This window comes from Anomaloglossus baeobatrachus, chromosome 1 (assembly GCF_048569485.1).
Source record: "Anomaloglossus baeobatrachus isolate aAnoBae1 chromosome 1, aAnoBae1.hap1, whole genome shotgun sequence".
Lineage (NCBI taxonomy): Eukaryota > Metazoa > Chordata > Amphibia > Anura > Aromobatidae > Anomaloglossus > Anomaloglossus baeobatrachus.
The window spans coordinates 299,593,273-299,613,518 of record NC_134353.1 but is presented as its reverse complement, the minus strand read 5'-3'; the positions used below and the strand labels follow the sequence as shown (position 1 = coordinate 299,613,518).

General features: G+C 45.5%; 1 protein-coding gene across 7 annotated transcripts in view; it reads left to right on the top strand.

Moving 5' to 3' along the window:
- The window catches only part of BMPR1B (bone morphogenetic protein receptor type 1B), a 642,076-nt gene that overhangs the window by 604,774 nt on the left and 17,056 nt on the right, over window positions 1-20,246 (top strand). For all 7 annotated transcript variants that reach the window (XM_075350987.1, XM_075351009.1, XM_075350978.1 and 4 more), the window contains one exon: window positions 19,297-19,594. In XM_075350987.1, the coding sequence (XP_075207102.1) occupies window positions 19,297-19,594 (298 nt within the window). The remainder of the gene's footprint in view (window positions 1-19,296; window positions 19,595-20,246) is intronic.

Sequence of the window (20,246 nt, the reverse complement as noted above, 5' to 3'; positions counted from 1 at the left end):
GCTGCAAGACAGTAATTACCTCTGCAAAACAATTTTCAATTACATTCATTCCTAGCAGCATAGTTGGTTCACGTTCTCGTCGGTCAACATCAACAATGATAATACCCTGATTCTGCAATTCTACTCTCCCAATCTTAATGGTCATTTCTCTGAAACCAACCTGTGGTACTAATTCACCATTGCTAGCCCATATATTCAATGCAACATTAGATGGACCACTGCTAACGTCTGAATCAGCCCAGTACCTCTTATAAAGGACATGCGGAATTGATGTTATTTGGGAACCAGTGTCCAGCAAGGCGTTGAGCGGAATGCCATCCAGCACGATGGGGATGACTGGACGTCCTCCCACATACTTGTCGTGCCAGGGTGAGGGACCTTGAGAGTTCATTCCTGAGGAGCGGCCCGCCTCCCCAGGGGATCCCCATTTAAAGCACATTCACGGGCAAAGTGACCTGGCTCCTTGCAACGGCGGCAAATGGGCTGTCCATCCGGCTGGTAGCGGTCGCTGGGTCGTCCTCTCGTCGCTTGGTATCTCCTAGGCCTCATCCACGGGACATCCTCCTTGCTGGTCGCCAGCTCAATCTTGGGTGCAGACTTGGATCCACGCAGCTCCTGGACGATTCTAGCCATGGAAGCAACGGTGTCTGTCAGGGCATCAAGCCTTTGATGTAGAGCCTCATTAGTGATCGGCTCCAGGTGGTTAGCAGCAGCCGCTGACATGGCCGATGTCACCGGCACTACTGGCTGCTGGGGTGCCACTGTAAGGTGTTGAACAGAGTCTATATCCTGCGGCTCCTCCACCTGCTGGAGGCGGATGGCTCTATCCTTTAGCTGGGCAAATGTTAGTCCTGGATCCTGGATCACCATCATGCTGAGTTGTCCCCGGTGGGAAGGGGATGAGAGTCCATCCAGGAATTGGTCTATCAGCAGCTTATCTGCTCCAGGGGCTAAGGCAGGTTCTGCTAATTTAAGTGCTCTGAGCGCCTCCTGTAAGTTTAAGGCAAAGTCTCTTGCGCTCTCTCTAGGTTTTTGCTTGCATCCAAAGAACCTCATTTTAGCCCGGCTGCCAGCAGTGGATTCAAAAGCTGCTTTTAGTCCAGCTATTATATGCTCTACAGTGTCTTTTGCATCGTCCGGCCAGGATGTAACCTCCCGCTGGGCATTGCCAGTTAACTGTCCCATAAGCATACCAACACGCTGAGCTTCTGTCAGGGGGTACATGCTGTAGTAGATTTTTAGCTTTCCGATAAAGTCATTAAGTGTGTTGGGCTCACCTGAGTACTGCGGCAGCCACACTGCACCCGGGGTGTACGGCATCAGGAACGGCATGATAGGTGCCGCTGCACCTCCGGGTACAACAGCGTCTCCCTGCTGCGACATCTTTGCGCCCCCTTAGTTAATTTCACCAGTCTTCTTGACAGCAAGCCTGGGGCACTTTTCTGCGTTTTCGTTCGGGTCGCAGCACCGAGCGCACCTCCTCTGCAAGCGGTAGGCGGAGTCTTAGTTTAGGCGCGATGTTTTCCCGCGCGTAGCAGGTAATGGCGTGATTAAAGATGGCGCCTGGAAAATGTTACCAATGATGTTTTTGGATTTTTCCAGGTATCTTTGCAAAGTTTAAAGTCCGTTCTTTGTTGCAACAATTCACAGTGCAAGTCTTTTATGCGATGCAATAAGTCTTTACAGGCGCACGTCACCCGGGTTGCAGCCGGGTCCAGTCCGCATCCTGTTCGTGACGCCAAAGTTGTGTCGCCAGGGGTTAAGGAGATACCCAGAACCGGGCCAAGGGGTTGCTTCTGGAAAGGGGATCACGGTGTCGTGACCCGGTCCGTGCTCCCTGGTTCCACAATAAAAAGGGGGGTTATGTTCGTGACGCCACCCGTGGAATGTGATCAGAGATGACCACCACTGCTGCAGAACCTCCGGGGTGATGGAAGGCAGCTTGAGATGGGATGGCTCCCCACGGGTAGAGCCTTTTCCCCGGGGCAGTGTGTTAGTCTATGAGGGGAGTGCAGGATACAAGCACAATAAACAGGCAGACTCACGGTTTTGCAGTTTCTTTGTCCTTTACTGATGATGGTATTCAGCAGAGTACTGTCCACGGAGTCTGTGAGGGGTTCAGGGTTTCTCCCACCCAGCCGGGCCGTTTTGGCTTCCTTGCCTGCACTGTGTGTCTGTGGCCCTGCCGCTGTGTGAACTATGCAGCCGGCCCTGTGCTCCTCGGTACCGACATGACAGGCAACTCGAGTCCTTACTAGTATGTTCCTGAACTCTGCGCTTGTTGCTTGTGTCTGTGGTACAGGTGAAAGATCTGGAATCTTCACTTCTCTGGTGGTAACTGTGCAGTATGTAACTTGCAGTCTCGGATCCAGCATCCGTTCTGTGTGCTCCACTGGGGATGAGCTCTGCAATGCTCTGTCTCCCAGGAATGTTCCTTTGTGTACTCCTTCTCCTTTCCTCAGACCCTCAGCTAGGCCTGGAATTGGTCAGTGGATCCTGAGGTGAGCTAAAGCCAGCTTCCAACCTGCAGAGATCCTGTCTCCTCAGTGCTCTGCACTGAACTTCCAAACTGAAACTACTTCTGACCATTTCCTCCCCCCCCACCAGAATGTACAGGGAAGCATCTTGGTCTCCCCCTTCTGGCCAGGAGGTCTTGGTGTTGTGTGTGGGGAGTTAACCCTTTGTGTTGTTACTGTGGCAACCCTGGGGTGCCACATTACAATCTGCACTTGAATTCTGTTGTAGAGGTTTCATTTCAAATCCAATGTGGTGGCATGCAGAGCCCAACTCGCGAAAATTGTGTCACTGTCCAAATATTTCTGGACCTAACTGTATATACAGTTACAGTGGGTTGCCCTCCCTAATGAGGAACGGGCCAGGGTCGGGTAACAGTAGGGGGTCACTACAGCGGTTGTAGTGACCCCCAGGAGGAGTCAGGAACAGAGCAGGTTGATTTAGTGAGAGTAATGAACCAGCCGGTGGCAGCGGCTGGGGGCAACAGGTTGGAACACACAACACAACTACTACTAAGGGAGAGAACAGCTACAGACACAGAGCAAAGCGGATGCGCCACAAGGCAGCTCTGTGGGCCAAGGCGCTTTTCAACACAGTCTCTGGGGAGAAGCAGGCGGCTGCTCCCACAGGACTGGCGCTGTTGGGGTACAGAACCCTAGGGCAGGCATACTTCACATTGTCTACTAACTCTGCAAGGGTCGCGTGTATGGCTAGAAAAGTCACCGGACCTGTCCCACCGAGTCTGGAGCCAAATAGCATATAGGATCCGGGGCTGAGGTCTTCGACCGGCCCCACATTGGAACCACGCTATCAGCATACAGAATGGGACACTTTACTGACACCGGGATCCCCAAGTGCTGCACGCCACGGGGATCCGATACTTAGCGCATCAAAGGAGGAAGGGCCCATAGGCTGACACACACCGGACCTGACCTTCCACGGATTCGGGATCGGGATGAACTACCTGTGTGTAAAAGACCTGGAGCCGCAGCCCCTGTCTCTGCCTCTCCTTTACCGGTGCCGGCGCCCAGCGCTGCAGCACCAACGGGGTCTACCATCACCCCCGTTCGTCCTCATCATCCTCCCCGGGGTAACCTCGCTCCGACTGTGGGGAGCGACACTATCCCAGCTGCGACCCTCACCAACAACCCCAGAGAGCAGCACCCGCAGCAGCAGCCCATCTCTGGCCGCAGACCACAGGTGGCGTCACGATCTAAAAAGACTTTCCTAACCGTCACTACCACCCACATCCTCCATCCTTCCTCCCATCCACTACATTCCCTCCCTCATGTATGTCTTCGGGTCACGAAACCGGGCCAGGCCAGCCCATGACGACACAGAGGATCTGCTCACCCGGCCCGGTGACATGTCGGGTGAAAACCCCTCGACCCCGGGGTGTTACATATCTATCTCTCATATCTATCTATCTATCTATCTATCAATCTATCACATACCTATCTATCTATCTATTATCTATCTATCCTATCTATCTATCCATCTATCTATAACATATCTATCTATCTATCTATATATCTAGCTAGCCTAAGAGATTTAACAGATCAGCTTATATATAGCTATTAGCAGCACTGCATTGCCTAATTACCTTAACTGTGAACGTGATCAGAAATCTAGAGATTGTCACTTCCATAGTTATCAACACTAAAGGGGGCATTACATGCTGCGACATTGCTAGCGATGTTGCGAGCGATAGCACCTACCCCCATCGTTCGTGCGACATTTGGTGATCGCTGCCATAGCGAACGATATCGCTACGGCAGCTTTACACGCACATACCTGTTCAGCGACGTCGCTGTGACCGCCGAAGAATCCCTCCTTCAAGGGGGAGAAGCGTTCGGCGTCACTGCAACGTCACAGCGGCGTCACAAAACGGGCGCCCAATAGAAGAGGAGGGGAGGAGATGAGCGGCCGGAACATGCCGCCCACCTCCTTCCTTCCTCATTGCCGGTGGACGCAGGTAAGGAGATGTCCGTCGTTCTTGTGGTGTCACACACAGCACTGTGTGATGCCGCAGGAACGACGAACAACCAGCGGTATGCACCACCAACGATATTATGAAAAGGAGCGACGTGTCAACAATCAACAATTTTTGACGTTTTTTCGATCGTTGATCGTTGCTCCTGTCAGCTGTCACACGCTGCGATGTCACTAACGACGCCGGATGTGCGTCACAAAGACCGTGACCCCGACGATATATCGTTAGCAATGTCGCAGCGTGTAAAGCACCCTTTAGGTATGTGCACACCATCAGGACATGCTGCGTCTAGAGACCGCAGCTGCCCGTGCCCAAGATCAGGGTTCAAGACACTGCAGTCTTTCTCTCTGTTGTCCTGCAAAGAACACTCACGGCTGCACAATAATAAATTGACATGCTGTGTCTCAGGAAGCTGCACCGCAGGTCGGTTTATAGTAGGTAGGAGATTTCTAAAAATGCTATCCACTGTGCTTTTAGTGTACAATGAAGCATTTTGGATGGAGCGAAAACGCCTTGCATCGAAGATACTGTAAACATTGATCGTGGACAAGCAGCCTAATGTTGGCAATTTTAAGGGAATCTGTCAGCAGTTTTTTGTTACCCATCTGAGAGCAGCATAATGTAGAGACAGAGACCCTGATTTCAGCGATGTGTCACTTACTGAGCTGTTTGCAGTCTTTTTTGATAAATCAATGTTTTCTCTGCTGCAGATCTAGCAGTTAGGGCAGTATTGTTTCTGATGTGAGTGCATCAGATGTGATATGCTTATGACATTTGGATCAGGCTCTGTTGCCAGCGTGAGCCGAGTGTCATGCGACTATGGACTGTTCCTGAGATCGGATCACAGCTCCGCAGGAGAGAGAGGAATTAATCTCCCCCATTTCCTCCATTGTTTGTATATCGCACTACACTTGGATGACATCCAAGTGCAGTCCCATTTTTCTCTCACACTCATAGACTTGTATGGGTGCGAGTGACATGGCTCCTGCAGGCAATCGCAGCATGCTTCCATTTTTTGCTCAGTCCGTTTAGGGCTGAGGAAAAACTTGCAGATCTGAGCTGTAGCATTGTGGTAAATGGGGTTGAGTGCAATGTGATATTTTCTCACATTTCACTCCTGCAAGTCATATTCAAGTGTGACTGGCCTTATACAGAGCTCATGAATATGCTGAACTACCTGGCAGCAGCCCAAGTAGTCCTGTAATGTAATCTACTGCTGATTATCAGTGATGTTATCAAAACTACAGTAAGCAGCTCAGTAAGTGACACATCACTGGAATAAGAATCCCTGCCCTACATTATGATAGTCTCAGATTAGGTGGCAAAAAGCTGATGACAGATTCCCTTTAAGGATGATTTATTCCCTCCTAGAACTGCCGTATACCTTTTGAAATACCTATTTGTGCCTATTTGTGGGAATGGTACTGTTTCCACAAATTCATGATGTTGGCACATATGCAATTCAAGTGAGTTTTCTAGCGGTAAACATAGCCCTCAGCCACAGGTCCAGGACATGTCTGGTACAGAGAGCGAGGAGAACGTTGATCTCCAGCTGTGGGAACACCATTGGTGCACAGTGCCAACGTGATGTAGGTAACAACAGACCTATATCACAGCAATGTTTAGGGCTCAGAAATGGGGCGGTATGTGACAAGGATATTTCGACTCATCACCTTGACATACGACATCAAAATTTTTATCTTCTGATTTCCTTTTTTTCGATAATACATGACGACATAATTTTTGGTGCAGTTCTTGTGCTCGTCTTGCTTTATGTCTGAAGTATGGCGATATATAGATTTGCTGTGTGGTTAATGACAGTGCCGCTAGCCTTTGTACATTTCCCTTACCCTAGCGCAGTCTACTTTTGATTTTCTCAGAAAGATGTATGTCCTTTATATACTTTTTTATACTTATAAGAAATATAAGTGATAGCGCAGGCTGAGGAAAATAAACTGCTAATGGGTAGCTGGTTATTCAGGCATAGCACGCAGATTAACCCTCGCTGACCTATCTTCCGTGCCGTTCTGATGCTGGGGTAGCACATGGTTTTCGCAATCATAGAGCCATTTGGACCGGCTGGCCGTTTAATACAGACCACAACCATATGTGGTGCACAATATGACATATGGAGAAAGTGAGGATTATTCTTCCGGCCTTCCAGGCTAATCGCTCATCTTGACAAGCTTATGTTTCACACACTCAGAAATGTCACGCAGAGTAATGTGATCTTTCACCACAACAAAATCGAGCAAAAAAAGACTGAATCTTTTTTATATTGAAAGGATTATATTGTTGGCCTGCACATTGCTTCCCGCAAGCTACAGATGTAACTATAAACCATAGTGGATACAAAATAAAGGACGTCAAACGTTCAGGAAGAGGATGAAAAAGACCCGTCATGTTCCTTTGTGGTGATCAGTAATGGTCGGCTTTGTAGGGACATTGAACGGACATCAAGCAGCTAAAATAGTCCCTCAGCTGATTATTGAGACCTGCCAATGTGAAGCAGCAGGGTACGTGCCTCCAGAATAGATCTCACACATCAGCAGGTTAGTACATGATGCAGAGGAAACCTCTTGGCTGGGTGCTATCCTCTGCTTCTTGACAGTGAAGAGGACAGGCTGTGACCACGCCAGTGTCAAAGTCCTGGGTCACTATTTGTAAATGCCTAAAGCTGGACTTTCACATATGATAGCTGATGGACGACCACTCCTTCCACCACTCACTTTCTCTCATGACATTAGGAGACCCCTATACACTTTGGGGTTTTAGCCAGTTAACCTGGTATCAGTGGTTTTGGCTGAGTAACGGGTATGGCGGCCTTAAAGGGGTATTCCCATCTCCAAGATCCTCTCCCAATATGTAGTAGGTGTCATAATAATTATATTACCAAATACCTCCAATTAGAAATGTACAATAGTTCTCCTGATATAGCCATGTCTCTTACCTCATTTGCAGGGTATTTTATCTTAGGTATCTATGGTTATGTCCACTTATATAGTGACAGTTAGTTGTTTGCGGTCGTAGCCATGGATACCTAAGATCCTGCAATGTCCTGCACATGAGGTAAGTGACAGTGAATCAGGAGAACTATACTACATTTCTAATTGGAGGTACTTGCTAAGATTATTATTACACCTACTACATATTGGGATAAGATCTTGGAGATGGGAATACCCCTTTAACCTATTGTATGTGGCCAGAAACAATGATCTAACATACTGACAGATGCTAATATATATGTAAAAGTTTTAAAAATGTAAGGATGTTAAATAAAGGCATACATACATAAATACATAGCCAAAGTTTTGGTAAAGAAAAGTGAAATAATTTAGCCCCCAATGACATCTGACTAGCTGTGGTACTGTAAAGTCAGACAACCTTTTGCAGCCATGTGCTTTCTATTAGAGATGATCAAATCGATCCATAATGGATCTAGTTTGAGTCAAATCTTCTGAAATACACGGTTTCATTTAAATTGAAGCACTTTGAGATTTAATTTTCAATTTGCAAACAAAAAAAAAAACTGGCACAACACAATTCCCACACTGCTGAAGCATCAGAGAGAGGGCTAATACTCTCTTCTATAGCTGTGCGTGCCCCCTCATAATGCCCTGCAGCTATGACATCTCACAGATCCTTGTACAGTGGTGGTCAGTATCTGGGCCATCACCGATCAGCAGCTCCCAGCAGAGCACAGTTTGTACGGCAGAGTCATGCTCTATCTCCAGAGTCACTGGGTAAGTCAATTCTCTCATGACCAGTGGGGTCCTTTCTCTCCTGTAGAGTGTAGGCTCTTATGGTCAGCGGGGTTCTCTCTCTCTCTCCTGTAGAGTATAAGCTCTTATGATCAGTGGGGTCCTCTCTCTCCTGTAGAGTGTAGGCTCTTATAGACAGCGGGGTTCTCTCTCTCCTGTAGTGTGTAAGCTCTTATGTTCAGCGGGGTTTTCTCTCTCTCCTGTAGAGTGTAAGCTCTTATGGTTTGCAGGGACCTCTCTCCTGTAGATTATAATCTCTTATGATCAGTGGAGTCCTCACTCCTGTAGTGTGTAAGCTCTTATAGTCTGCAATGTCCCACTAGCTCTCTCTCTCCTGTAAATTATAAGCTCTTATGGTCAGTGGGGTCTTTTCTTTCCTGTAGAATGTAAGCTCTTATGGTCAGCAGGGTCCTCTCTCTCCTGTAGAGTGTAAGCTCTTATGGTCAGCGGGGTTATCTCTCTCTCTCTCTCATAAAGTGTAAGCTCTTATGGTCAGTGGGGTCCTCTCTCCTGTAGAGTGTAGGCTCTTATGGTCAGTAGGGTCCTCTCTCTTGCTCTCTCTCGTGTAGCGTGTAATCTCTTATGGTCTGCAATGTCCTCACTATCTCTCTCTCACTCGTAAATTATAAGCTCTTATGGTTAGTGGGGTGTTTTCTCTCTCATCTGTAAAGTGTAAGCTGTTATGGTCAGCAGGGTCCTCTCTCTCCTGTAGAGTGTAGGCTCTTATGGTCAGCAGGGCCCTCTCTCTGCTGTAGAGTGTAATCTCTTATGATCAGCGGGGTCTTTTCTCTGCTGTAGAGTGTAAGGTCTCATGGTCAGCAGGGACCTCTCTCTCTCCTTTAGTGTGTAAACTCTTATGGTCAAAGGGGTCCTCTCTTTCTCTCTCTTGTAGTGTGTAAGCTCTTATGGTCAGTGGGGTTCTTTCACTCATGTACAGTGTAAGCTCTTATGATTAGTGGGGTCCTCTCTTCCTCTCTCTCCTGTTTGAGTGTAAGCTCTTGTATTCAGCAGGGTCCTCTCTCTTCTGTAGAGTGTAAGCTCTTATATTCAGCAGGGTTCTCTCTCTGTCCTGTAGAGGGTAAGAGCTTATGGTCAGCAGGGTTCTCTCTCTCTCCTGTAGAGTGTAAGCTCTTATAGTCAGCAGGTTCCTCTCTCTTCTGTAGAGTGTAAGCTCTTATATTCAGCAGGGTTCTCTCTCTCTCCTGTAGAGGGTAAGTGCTTATGGTCAGCAGGGTTCTCTCTCTCTCCTCTAGAGTGTAAGCTCTTATAGTCAGCAGGTTCCTCTCTCTTCTGTAGAGTGTAAGCTCTTATATTCAGCAGGGTTCTCTCTCTCTCTCTCTTTACTGTAGAGTATAAGCTCTTATGATTGGTGGGGTTTTCTCTCTCCTGTAGAGTGTAAGCTCTTGGGGTCAACAGGGTTCACTCTTTCTCCTATAGAGTGTAATCTCTTTGATTAGAGGGTACTCTCTCTCCTGTAGATTGTAAGCTCTCATGGTCATCGGACTCCTCTCTCCTATCCTCGATGTGTATTTTACGAGTAATTACAAGCTTTCCAATATTGAGAATTTATTCACTGTAAATCTACCTATTGGGGAAGATATACATTTCAAAAGATTTTCTCATCTCTACTTTCTACTCTTCTGAGAAGATTTTCCACAAGTTTCAAGGTGTTTCTGTGGGAATTCAGTCCAGCCATGGAGTTGGTGGAGAAGTGTTGGCTTACCATTCACCCCAGAGGTGTTTAATGGGGTTGCAGTCACTTGACTTCAGTTCCCCCACACTAAGCTCATCCAGCCCTGACTATGTGGAGCTGGACAGAGGCCACATACTTTATCTTGTGGTATATATGACAGAAGCTTATTAGTAGATAATAATGATCAGGATCGGAGTGTCCTCTAAACCGTCTGCAGAATGAATAAGTGCACTTCTATCAAGTTACAGTCTATTCCTCTCCTGTACATTTCATTACAAGGATTTATGGACATTTCTATGTATAACATCAGCCAAACAAATAAAGGTTGTCAGAGTGATTCAGCCCTTTGAAATCTTTAATACATGTATGTCTGCCGCAGTCCGTCTGCATCCCTAATTCATTGCAAGGCAAGGACTCTGGTACTGCTCCTTTGTAGTAAGACATTGATTTCAGTAAGAAAGACCATAATCAGGGAAAAGTTTCTGAAACACTTGAGAGTAATATTTATCATACAAACATTCAAGGTTTCAGAATATGAGCGGCTACAGCGGGAGCCTTACAATAGGGATTGCATCTATTCATATATACATTGAATAAACAAGAACAGAGACTGTTTATGAGGATTTTCTCACCATGTTCTTTAAAGGGTTATCCCTCCCCAGCCCCCAAAAAACAAGTTATCCCCTATCCATCCATAGGATACTTAGACTTCGCTCCAGTCAATGTCAAAGGGACTGCCAAATAGCCGTAGCGTAGTACCATGCCCCGCTTTCTCTGGTGGCCCCAAAGACAAGGAGTGGAACAAAAGTCGAGCTCACCTCCGGTCCAATCAGGTCAGGGCTACAGATCCCCATTATTGTATTTCCAGAGCTCTAATTCTGTGTATCCTGGGGGTCCCAGAAGTCAGACGCCCTGCGATCTGCAAGTTATCCTTGCTTTTTTTGCCAATTAATTCTTTAAAGGGTACTGTCACCAGGTTTTTGCCACCTAATGTGAGAACAGTATACTGTAGGGGCACAGATCCTTATTCTAACAATGTATCACTTACAGAGCTGCTTTGTGCAATTTTGATGCAATCACTGTTTTATCTGCAAGATACTATCAATAGAGGACTAGTAAACCTGTGGCCATCAAGTCCTCCATATTCATGAGCTGTATATAAAAATGCCCCCACCAATAATTGGCAGCTTTCAAAGTGTACAGAAACAGCTATCAATCATTGGTGTGGGAGGGTGATACAGAGCTCAGCATTTACGATATGATACGATACACTTTATTGATCCCGTGGGAAATTATGGTATCACAGCAGCACAACTTAAATCATAACGTGAATTACATAATTGACAAGACAGTAGAGTTGACAGAAGAACATTATACATTAGATTACGACATACACAGCGGGTGAACTGAAAGTAGAAGAAATAAAGTAGATCTTCAGCAGATAAAACAGGGATTTTAGCAAAACTGCTGCAAGTAGTTCAGTAAGTAGTATATATTTTTGGAAACAGGGTCTCTGCCTCTATGTCATGCAGTTTTCAGATAGGATAGCAAACACCTAGTGATAGGTTCCTTACAAATGGCACAAGGAAAAAAAGCAGAAGAAAAACAGGGTTGACCTCCAAGGTTAGCGAAGCTGGATTCAGAGGTTGAAAAAGGTCGTTAAAACACCATTTTACCCTGAATGTAGGTGCCTTCTTGACAAAAGTTGTCATATCACTCGCTCTCATTTATAATTGTCACCCAGAGGAGTCATATGAATGGATATCCTCCACTTGCTATGTATACAAGTGTGCATGACCCAGATCAAGTATGTACAGCTGCAATAATAAGGCCTGAATATATTAATATGTGTCAGTTTAATGTGTCAGTTTTGGGGTTAATATTTGGAATATGTTTTATCAGGCTTTGTAAACATGTTGAATCTTTGTATATATGGTGTTGTGATGGATTAATTCCAGCAGATGGCAGCATTTTCCTTCCTATGACTCGCAGACGTTTTAGGTCTTGGATATTTAGCAGTCCGCAGCGCTAGATGAAAGCAACAACAATTAAAATAGATTACGTTTCTCGACAATTTTATTGAATTTTTTCAGATATGTCATATTTCTCTCATACTGTCCTTAAGTTTTATATATACAGATATATCCATTCTCATATTCGTCAAACACACAAGAAGGATATCACCATGCAGAAAAATAATGCCATAAAGTGAGAGAATTTGAATTGTTAGGTGTCTAATTACATTATTTTAAGAATGTCTACATTAATGTAAATGTGTGTGTGTGTATATATATATATTTCTACACACACACACTGTGATGTACAGTATATCACAAAAGTGAGTACACCTCTCACATTTTTGTAAATATTTTATATCTTTCCACGGTACAGCACTAAAGATATGACACTTTGATACAATGTAAAGTAGTCAGTGTACAGCTTGTACAACAGCGTAAATTTAGTGTGCCCTCTAAATAACTCAACAGCCACTAATGTCTAAACTGCTGGCAACAAAAGTGAGTACACCCCTAAGGGAAAATAGCCAAATTGTGCCCAAAGTGTCAATATTTTGTGTGGCCACCATTTTTTTCAAGCACTTCCTTAACTCTCCTGGGCATGGAGTTTAGTAGAGCTTCATAGGAGTCACTGGAATCCTTTTTTATCTTCCAAGACGAAATCACGGGGCAAGTGGATGATAGAGAACTTGTGATCATCCACCACCCATTTGAGGAGGCCCCGCAAAGCTCAATAGGGTTTAGATCTGGAGACATGCTTGGCCAGTCTAGCATCTTTACTCTCAGTTTCTTTAGCAAGGCATTGGTTGTCTTGGAAGTATGTTTGGGATCATTATTATGTTGGAATACTGCCCTGTGGCCCAGGGAGGGGATCATGCTCTGCTTCATTATATCACATGTTGGAATTAATGGTTCCCACACAGCTGGCAGCACTCATGCAGCCCCAAACCATGACACTTCCACCACCATTCTTGACTGTAGGCAAGACACACTTATATTTGTACTCCTCACCTAGTTGCCACCACACACGCTCAACACCATCTGAACCAAATAAGTTTATTTTAGTTTCAGCAGTCCAAAGGACATGGTTCCAGTAATCTATGTTCTTAGACTGCTTGTCTTCAGCAAACAGTTTGCCACCCACCTTTCTTGTGCATTATTTTTAGAAGAGGCTTCCTTCTGGGATGACAGCCATGTAAACCAATTTGATGATTGTGCAGCATATGATCTCAGCACTGATAGGCTCACCCCTCACTCCTTTAACCTCTGCAGCAATGCTGGCAGCACTCATACATCAGTTTTGTAAAGACAACCTCGGGATATGACACTGAGCACATGCACACAACTTCTTGGATGATCATGGCGAGGCCTGTTTTGAGTGGAACCTGTCTTGGTAAATCACTGTATGGTCTTCGTGACCATGCTGCAGCTCAGTTTCAGGGTGGTGGCAATATTCTTATACCCTAGGCCATATTTATGTAGACAATTCTTTTTTCAGATCCTCAGAGAATTCTTTGCCATGAGGTGTCATGTTGAACTCCCAGTGATCAGTATGAGAGTGTGTGTGAGCGATAATAAATTTAACAGACCTGCCCCCATTCACACCTGAGACCTTATAACACTAATGAGTCACATGACACTGGGGAGAGAAAATGGCTTATTGGGCACAATGCAACCATTTTCACTTAGGGGTGCACTCACTTTTGTTGCCAGTAGTTTAGACAGTAATTGCTGTGTGTTGAGTTACGTAGAGGGCACCAAATTTACTCTGTTATACAACGTGTACACTGACTACTTTACATTGTATCTAAGTGTCATATCTTCAGTGTTGTCCCATGAAAAGATATAATACAATATTTACAAAAATGTAAGGGGTGTACTCAATTTTGTGATACTGTGTGGGTGTTTGTGTGTGTATGAAAAATATATATATATATATATATATATATATATATACACACAGTGTGTATCTATATACACACACATATATATATACACACACACAATGGACATTGAACATCTACAAGCCCCTGTTAAAATGCCAGGTTTTTGACAAGTAAAATAAAATATACCAAGAACAATAATTTCAGAACTTTTGCCACACTCGATATCTCCTATAATCTTGTCAATTCAATTGAAAAATAAACTGAAATCTTTTTGGGTATAAAAATAAAAGTAAAGAACTAAAATAATGGGGTTGCATAAATATAGATCCTTAAACTAATTATTTTTAGAGTACCCTTTGAATTTATGACCGCATTCAGTCTTTTTGACTAGGAATCAGCATGGTACATGTAGAATCGGCAATCTTTGCTTGCTCCTTTCATTTATTAGTACTTGCTATGGCCAGAGCGGCAGTCACCATTATGGCTGTGACGGGGTGTAGCCAGGGAGAATTGGCGTACCCTGGAAGGGCATAACTAAGCGGCTACTTGGTTTTCCCTAGAGCCTCTGCTGGGAAGAATAGGTTTATGCAGCAGGTAGCTTCCAGGTGACACTCCAAGGGAGTCCCCGGGTACTCAGTAGCTGACCCGAACAGCAGCAGGTGAGACTGAGTCCGAGCCACAGGCAATAGTCTAAACTGGTAGCAGGCGACATGGAGTCAGAGCCACAGGGTGGAGTCAGGACTGGTAGCAGGCGAGATAAAGTCGGAGCTACAGGCTGGAGTCTAGACAGGCAGTAGGTGAGACGGAGTCGGAGCCTAAGGTGGCACAGGTTTGGGTAATGGTGCAGGTTCAGCCAGGCCAGGTTCAGATGAATACAGGATCACAGGGATCTGACAACACATTAGCAGGTACAACACACACTAGGTTCTGAAGTTGCTAAGGTACCTCCCTACATGGGAGGGTGCCTTAAAAAACTTGTGTTGCAACATAGTAGTAGAAAAAGACATAGACCACACATCTAAAAATTATAAGTTAATCTAATGCCACTGGGCAAATATTTATGCACCTGAACATGAGGTTAAACATTCTGATCAGACTGTATGAAGCCCACTGCCATGTCAAGGCAAAACTCTGAGTCGGTCCCTAACTTTGACGCCTTAAAGATGCGATGCCATGCGCCAACCACTGCCGCATCTATAATGCACTAGTAGGGCAGGTGACCTGGTGCCTCACAGTGCCCATGCTGCAAGGCTGAGTCCCCAAAACTCCAATCCACGCCACCCCACAGACATAAAATCACCGCAACAATGGCCGCCACACAGCATAAACACCCTGTGAAAGAAGCTGAATAAGGCTAGGTTCACATTTCCGTTGTTTTGCATCAGTCACAATCCGCCGCTCTTATAAACAACGCAATCCGTTTGGCGGATTCCGTTGTTTCCCATAGACTTACATGAGCGGCGGATTGTGACTGATGCTCTTGCGTTGCATCCTCCACCCGACTGATCAGTCATGGAACGACTGACCGTCGGGCGGCAGAAATGCAGAGTGTAACGTTTTTTGAGCAGCGGAATGCTTAGGATTTCACTGCGCATGCTCTCTCTCGGCGGTCGAACGATCAGCTGATCGCCTGGCAGCTGCCTTCTGTGAGCGATCAGCTGATAACCCGGCGTCCGGCTGCTGTGAGTGATCAGCTGATCACCCAGCGGCCGGCTGCTGTGAGCGATCAGCTGATCACCCGGCGGCTGGCTACTGTGAGCAATCAGCTTATCACCCGGCGGCCGGCTGCTGTGAGCGATCAGCTGATCACCCGGCGGCCGGCTGCTGTGAGCAATCAGCTGATCACCCGGCGGCCGGCTGCTGTGAGCGATCAGCTGATCACCCGGCGGCCGGCTGCTGTGAGCGATCAGCTGATCACCCGGCGGCCGGCTGCTGTGAGCGATCAGCTGATCACCCGGCGGCCGGCTGCTGTGAGCGATAAGCTTATCACCCGGCGGCCGGCTGCTGTGAGCGATCAGATGATCACCCGGCGGCCGGCTAATGAAAGCGATCAGCTGATTGCTCTCATTAGCCGGCAGCAGGTAGATCATCTGTTCGAAAAGCTGGGGGCCGGCTATTGTGAATGATCAGCTGATCATTCTCTCTCTCACGTTTTACAACGGTGTCTGACAATTAATTCTTATTCTTGTCATCCGTTGTACAACGCATCAGTCACAAGCGTCAAGCAACGCATGTGACTGATGGAAAACAACGGAAATGTGGACCTAGCCTTAGTCACCTTCCACCAGATCCCAGTACATGAACTGAGAGCAAAGAAAAGGCGATCCATCTTGCAGTCTCCAGCTAATTAACAACACCTGTGCCAAATGGGAAGAGTGATGGTCCAAGAAAAGCAAAAAAACAGAGGAGATGCACCTGGGCTGCATTCTATAAAGGTGCACGTTACCCCCTTAACTTCCTGCGCGAACCGGCGAGTTCTTTGCACAGGTGCAAGATTTTGTCCAGCGATGTGTATGAAACAGGTGACGTCATGCATATCACTGGGCAAAATCTTGCGCTTGCAACATGGCAAAGCAAAGTGTGCCTGTGCAAGCCAGAAATATGGAGAATTTGCCTGGCTATATGGACATCCGAGGCGTCATCCACGTCAATCAGCACAGAAGGACAGCGAAAGGAGGCACAGGAGGCGCAGATTAGGGCGCCAATCGGACCAGAAAAATGACACAAGTTAAGAGGTTTTATAAAGCGTATTTCTGTGGTCTACAATAAGAGTCAGGGGGTAACGTGCACCTTTATAGGATGCACTACAGTTGCTGCTTAAGGTGCTAGTTTTAGTTTAAAAGGCAAAATCTGGTGACAGGTTCCCTTAATGACAGCTGTGTACTGACTACTATTAACCATGATTTAAATGTGATTGGCTAGTTCTGAACACAACCACATCCCGAATTATATGAAGGTGCTCACACTTATGCAACCACATTATTTTAGTTATGTTATTTTTATTTTCCCCTAAAAATGTTTGTTTTTCGAAAGAATTGTAGAGATTGGGGGTGACCTAAGATCTGAAATGATTCTTAGGCCCGTTTCACACGTCAGTGAAAAACACAGACGTTTTTCACTGGCGTGTAAAACGCACATGTCCCTCCGTGTGCCGTGAATCACGGCACACGTGGGTTGTCTAAGTGCAATCCGGGCTCTGTTCTCCGTGGCCTGTGATTGCACTTAGAGATTAACTCACCTGCGCCCGCTCCCGCTCTCCATGGTGCTGATCGCTCCCGCTCTCCATGGTGCTGATCGCTCCCGCGGTGCAGCATGCGGCCGGCGCTGACCCCCGCAGCAGCTGCTTCCGGGTCGGCTGTGTCGTGCATCATCATGAATATGCGCGACAGTAATGAGCCGGCTCAGAAGCAACAGGCTGCACGAGCTGCAGAGGACATCGCTGGACGCCAGGTGAGTAAAAATGATTTTTATTTTAAAAGCACGTTTTTTTCTGGCACGTGTCTCACGGACCACACCACTGCGAGGTCCGTGGGACATCAGTCATGCCAGAAAAAAATGGACATGTCTCCGTGCAGCAATCACGGACACGCGGGTACGCTGCACGGAGACACGTGCAGTGAGAAATCACTGACGTGTGAGCAGACCCATTCATTATAATGGGTCTGCATATGTCACTGATTCTGGTACGTTTAAAAAAAAGCACAAACGTCCCAGAATCACTGACGTGTGAAACAGGCCTTACTGGAATGATTTTTTCTACATGAAAAAAAAACACATTTTAAAGGGAATCTGTCATTTTCTTTCTATGTAATCTGTGAGCAGCATGATGTAAGTGCTGAGAACCTGATTCCAGTGATGTGTCACTTACTGGTCTGTTAACTGTCATTTTGGTATGATGACTATTTTCTCTACTGTTAATGTAGCAGTTCTCAGAATGCTGAGTTTTCTATATCCCCACCCACTGTCATGATGAATAGGGAGAGCAGGGGACTGGGACTCCTAGACTGGCCCTCAGACTGGGGGGCCCTAGCCAGCCCTCATCTCAGAGTTACCTCTGAAGGTGAGGATGTCTGAGCCGCCTATCTGACCCTGCTCCTGACCAGCTCTGATCTTATACCCCCTCCCTCCCTAGCCCGGAGGAGGACCAGGACAGGAGTGTGATAAAACCAACATAGATAGACAAACAGTGGAAAATAAAAACTCTAGCTCACAGCACGCTCATATAAAGGTATAAGACAATAAGAGGTAATGAGGAAAATAGGAGCAGGGAAGAAACAACAAGACAATGAAAGGAATCCACAACAACTCCAAGCACCACGCAATATAATCACCATCAGGACTTGGACACAACAGCACACAGACCCACACAGTGAAGCTATAGTTGGCGTGGGAAGACAGATTCCACCATCTTAAAATGGTTGAGAGTAAATGTGATAGTTTTCCAACAACATGTGATCCTAGTGGTAACCAGCAGGCCTACCTCTTGCTAACCTGACTATTAATGAGCAGACAGCTGATTGATGCCCGAGTGATGGTTTTCTGCTGATAAAACACTGATTTCATTGAAACTACAACAAGAAACTCAGCAAGTGACACATCACTGAAACCAGGGTCTCAGGGCCACTACACCATGCTCCTCTCAGATTACATACAAAAACCTGCTGAGAGATTCCCTATTATTTTGGAAGAAATAAATGTAAATGAATAGTCTGATATAAAAATGCTCTAACTGCATCCTTAATAAATTGAAATTGTGTATATATAGTTGATATAAAACAGCTACATACCATACACCATACTCAAAGGAAAATCACAAATATAAAATCTATTGAAGATCCAATCAATGTGCAGTGTGTGTGTGTGTGTGTGTGTGTGTGTATGTGTGTGTGTGTGTGTCTGTGTGTATGTATGTGTATCTGTATAGTCATATGAAAAGGCTTGTTTAACACTAGAAGTCCCAGAGAAGGGTCATTTAACATTTCTACCTTTGGAACCCAGAGACGGGTCAAATGACCTGAAGGATTTTAGCTAATTTCCTAAAATCACTGTCTTTTGTTCTGTAATTAAGGCCATTACTGTCGCACCACAGGAGGTTGTTGTTTCCATTGAGTTTAGCCATTTAGTTTCTAGTTAGTTCTATTCGGTTTATTGTATGTCATTTGACCCTCTTTCGGGACTTCAGGGGGGAGCTCGAAATTTCTGGGACTTCTAGTGTTAAATGGCCACTTTTAACTTTTAGGATTGCTACTTCCAATAGGTGGCGCTAGAGTTTGTCTCCTTCCTGGAGAGACAATTTGTATATACTGTATATACACAGTATAGAATATATATGCTTTATTATTTTATTTTCCGGATTCATTGAATCTATTTAGTAGGACTTGTGTGTGCCGACTATCTATTGTGACCTTCATTCTCTATCCTTTTCTTTTTTTAGGGTTCATTGCTGCAGATATTAAAGGAACGGGATCCTGGACACAACTGTACCTGATTACAGATTACCATGAAAATGGCTCCCTGTACGATTACCTGAAGTCAACCACGCTTGATACGAAAGCCATGCTGAAGCTAGCCTACTCCTCAGTCAGCGGGCTCTGCCACTTGCATACTGAAATATTTGGGACAAAGGGGAAGCCAGCGATAGCCCACCGGGACCTTAAAAGCAAGAACATATTGGTGAAGAAAAATGGAACGTGCTGTATAGCAGACCTGGGATTGGCAGTAAAATTCATTAGGTTAGTAATATAAGATAATTAGGTTAGTACATAATATGTTATTTGCTAGTTCACTGAAGCATAGCCAATGTCTTTGAACTCCCTCTTGTTCTCTCTGCTCGCGCTCCCCCTCCTTCATCTCTCCTCCTCTCCCTGAGTCAATGAAATAATCTCTCTTCCTCAATTTGTCATCGATGTCGTACACTGGAAGGAGCTGCATAATTTGTACATCATTGTGAATATTTATACGCAGATGACTGAAAAGTTAAATGTCTGACTAGAAATGACTGCATTCTACTTAGACAGCAGCAGAATTACCATCAGTTACACAACATATGTCCACTTATTTATTCATGACCCAACTGCTTAAGTTGTCCATACCAGGCCATATTGTTTCCAGGGACTGATCAATATCTGGCTCCCAAATTCCTATAAATGGAGGATTCTGAGAGCTGAAACTTAAATTAATAATAACCTTTCTGTAGGACAGTTCCATTCCGAAGTGCATGTGTCCAAAAATATACTGATAGGTTAATTGGCTTCCTGAGAACCTGGCATAGCGAGTGAGAAGGAAATCAGAAATGATTCTTTCAGCAGTTGGTACCCACAAGAGGATGGTAATATTCCTCATTTTCTATATTCCTTTCTTTTAGCAAACATTCTATATTCAGTC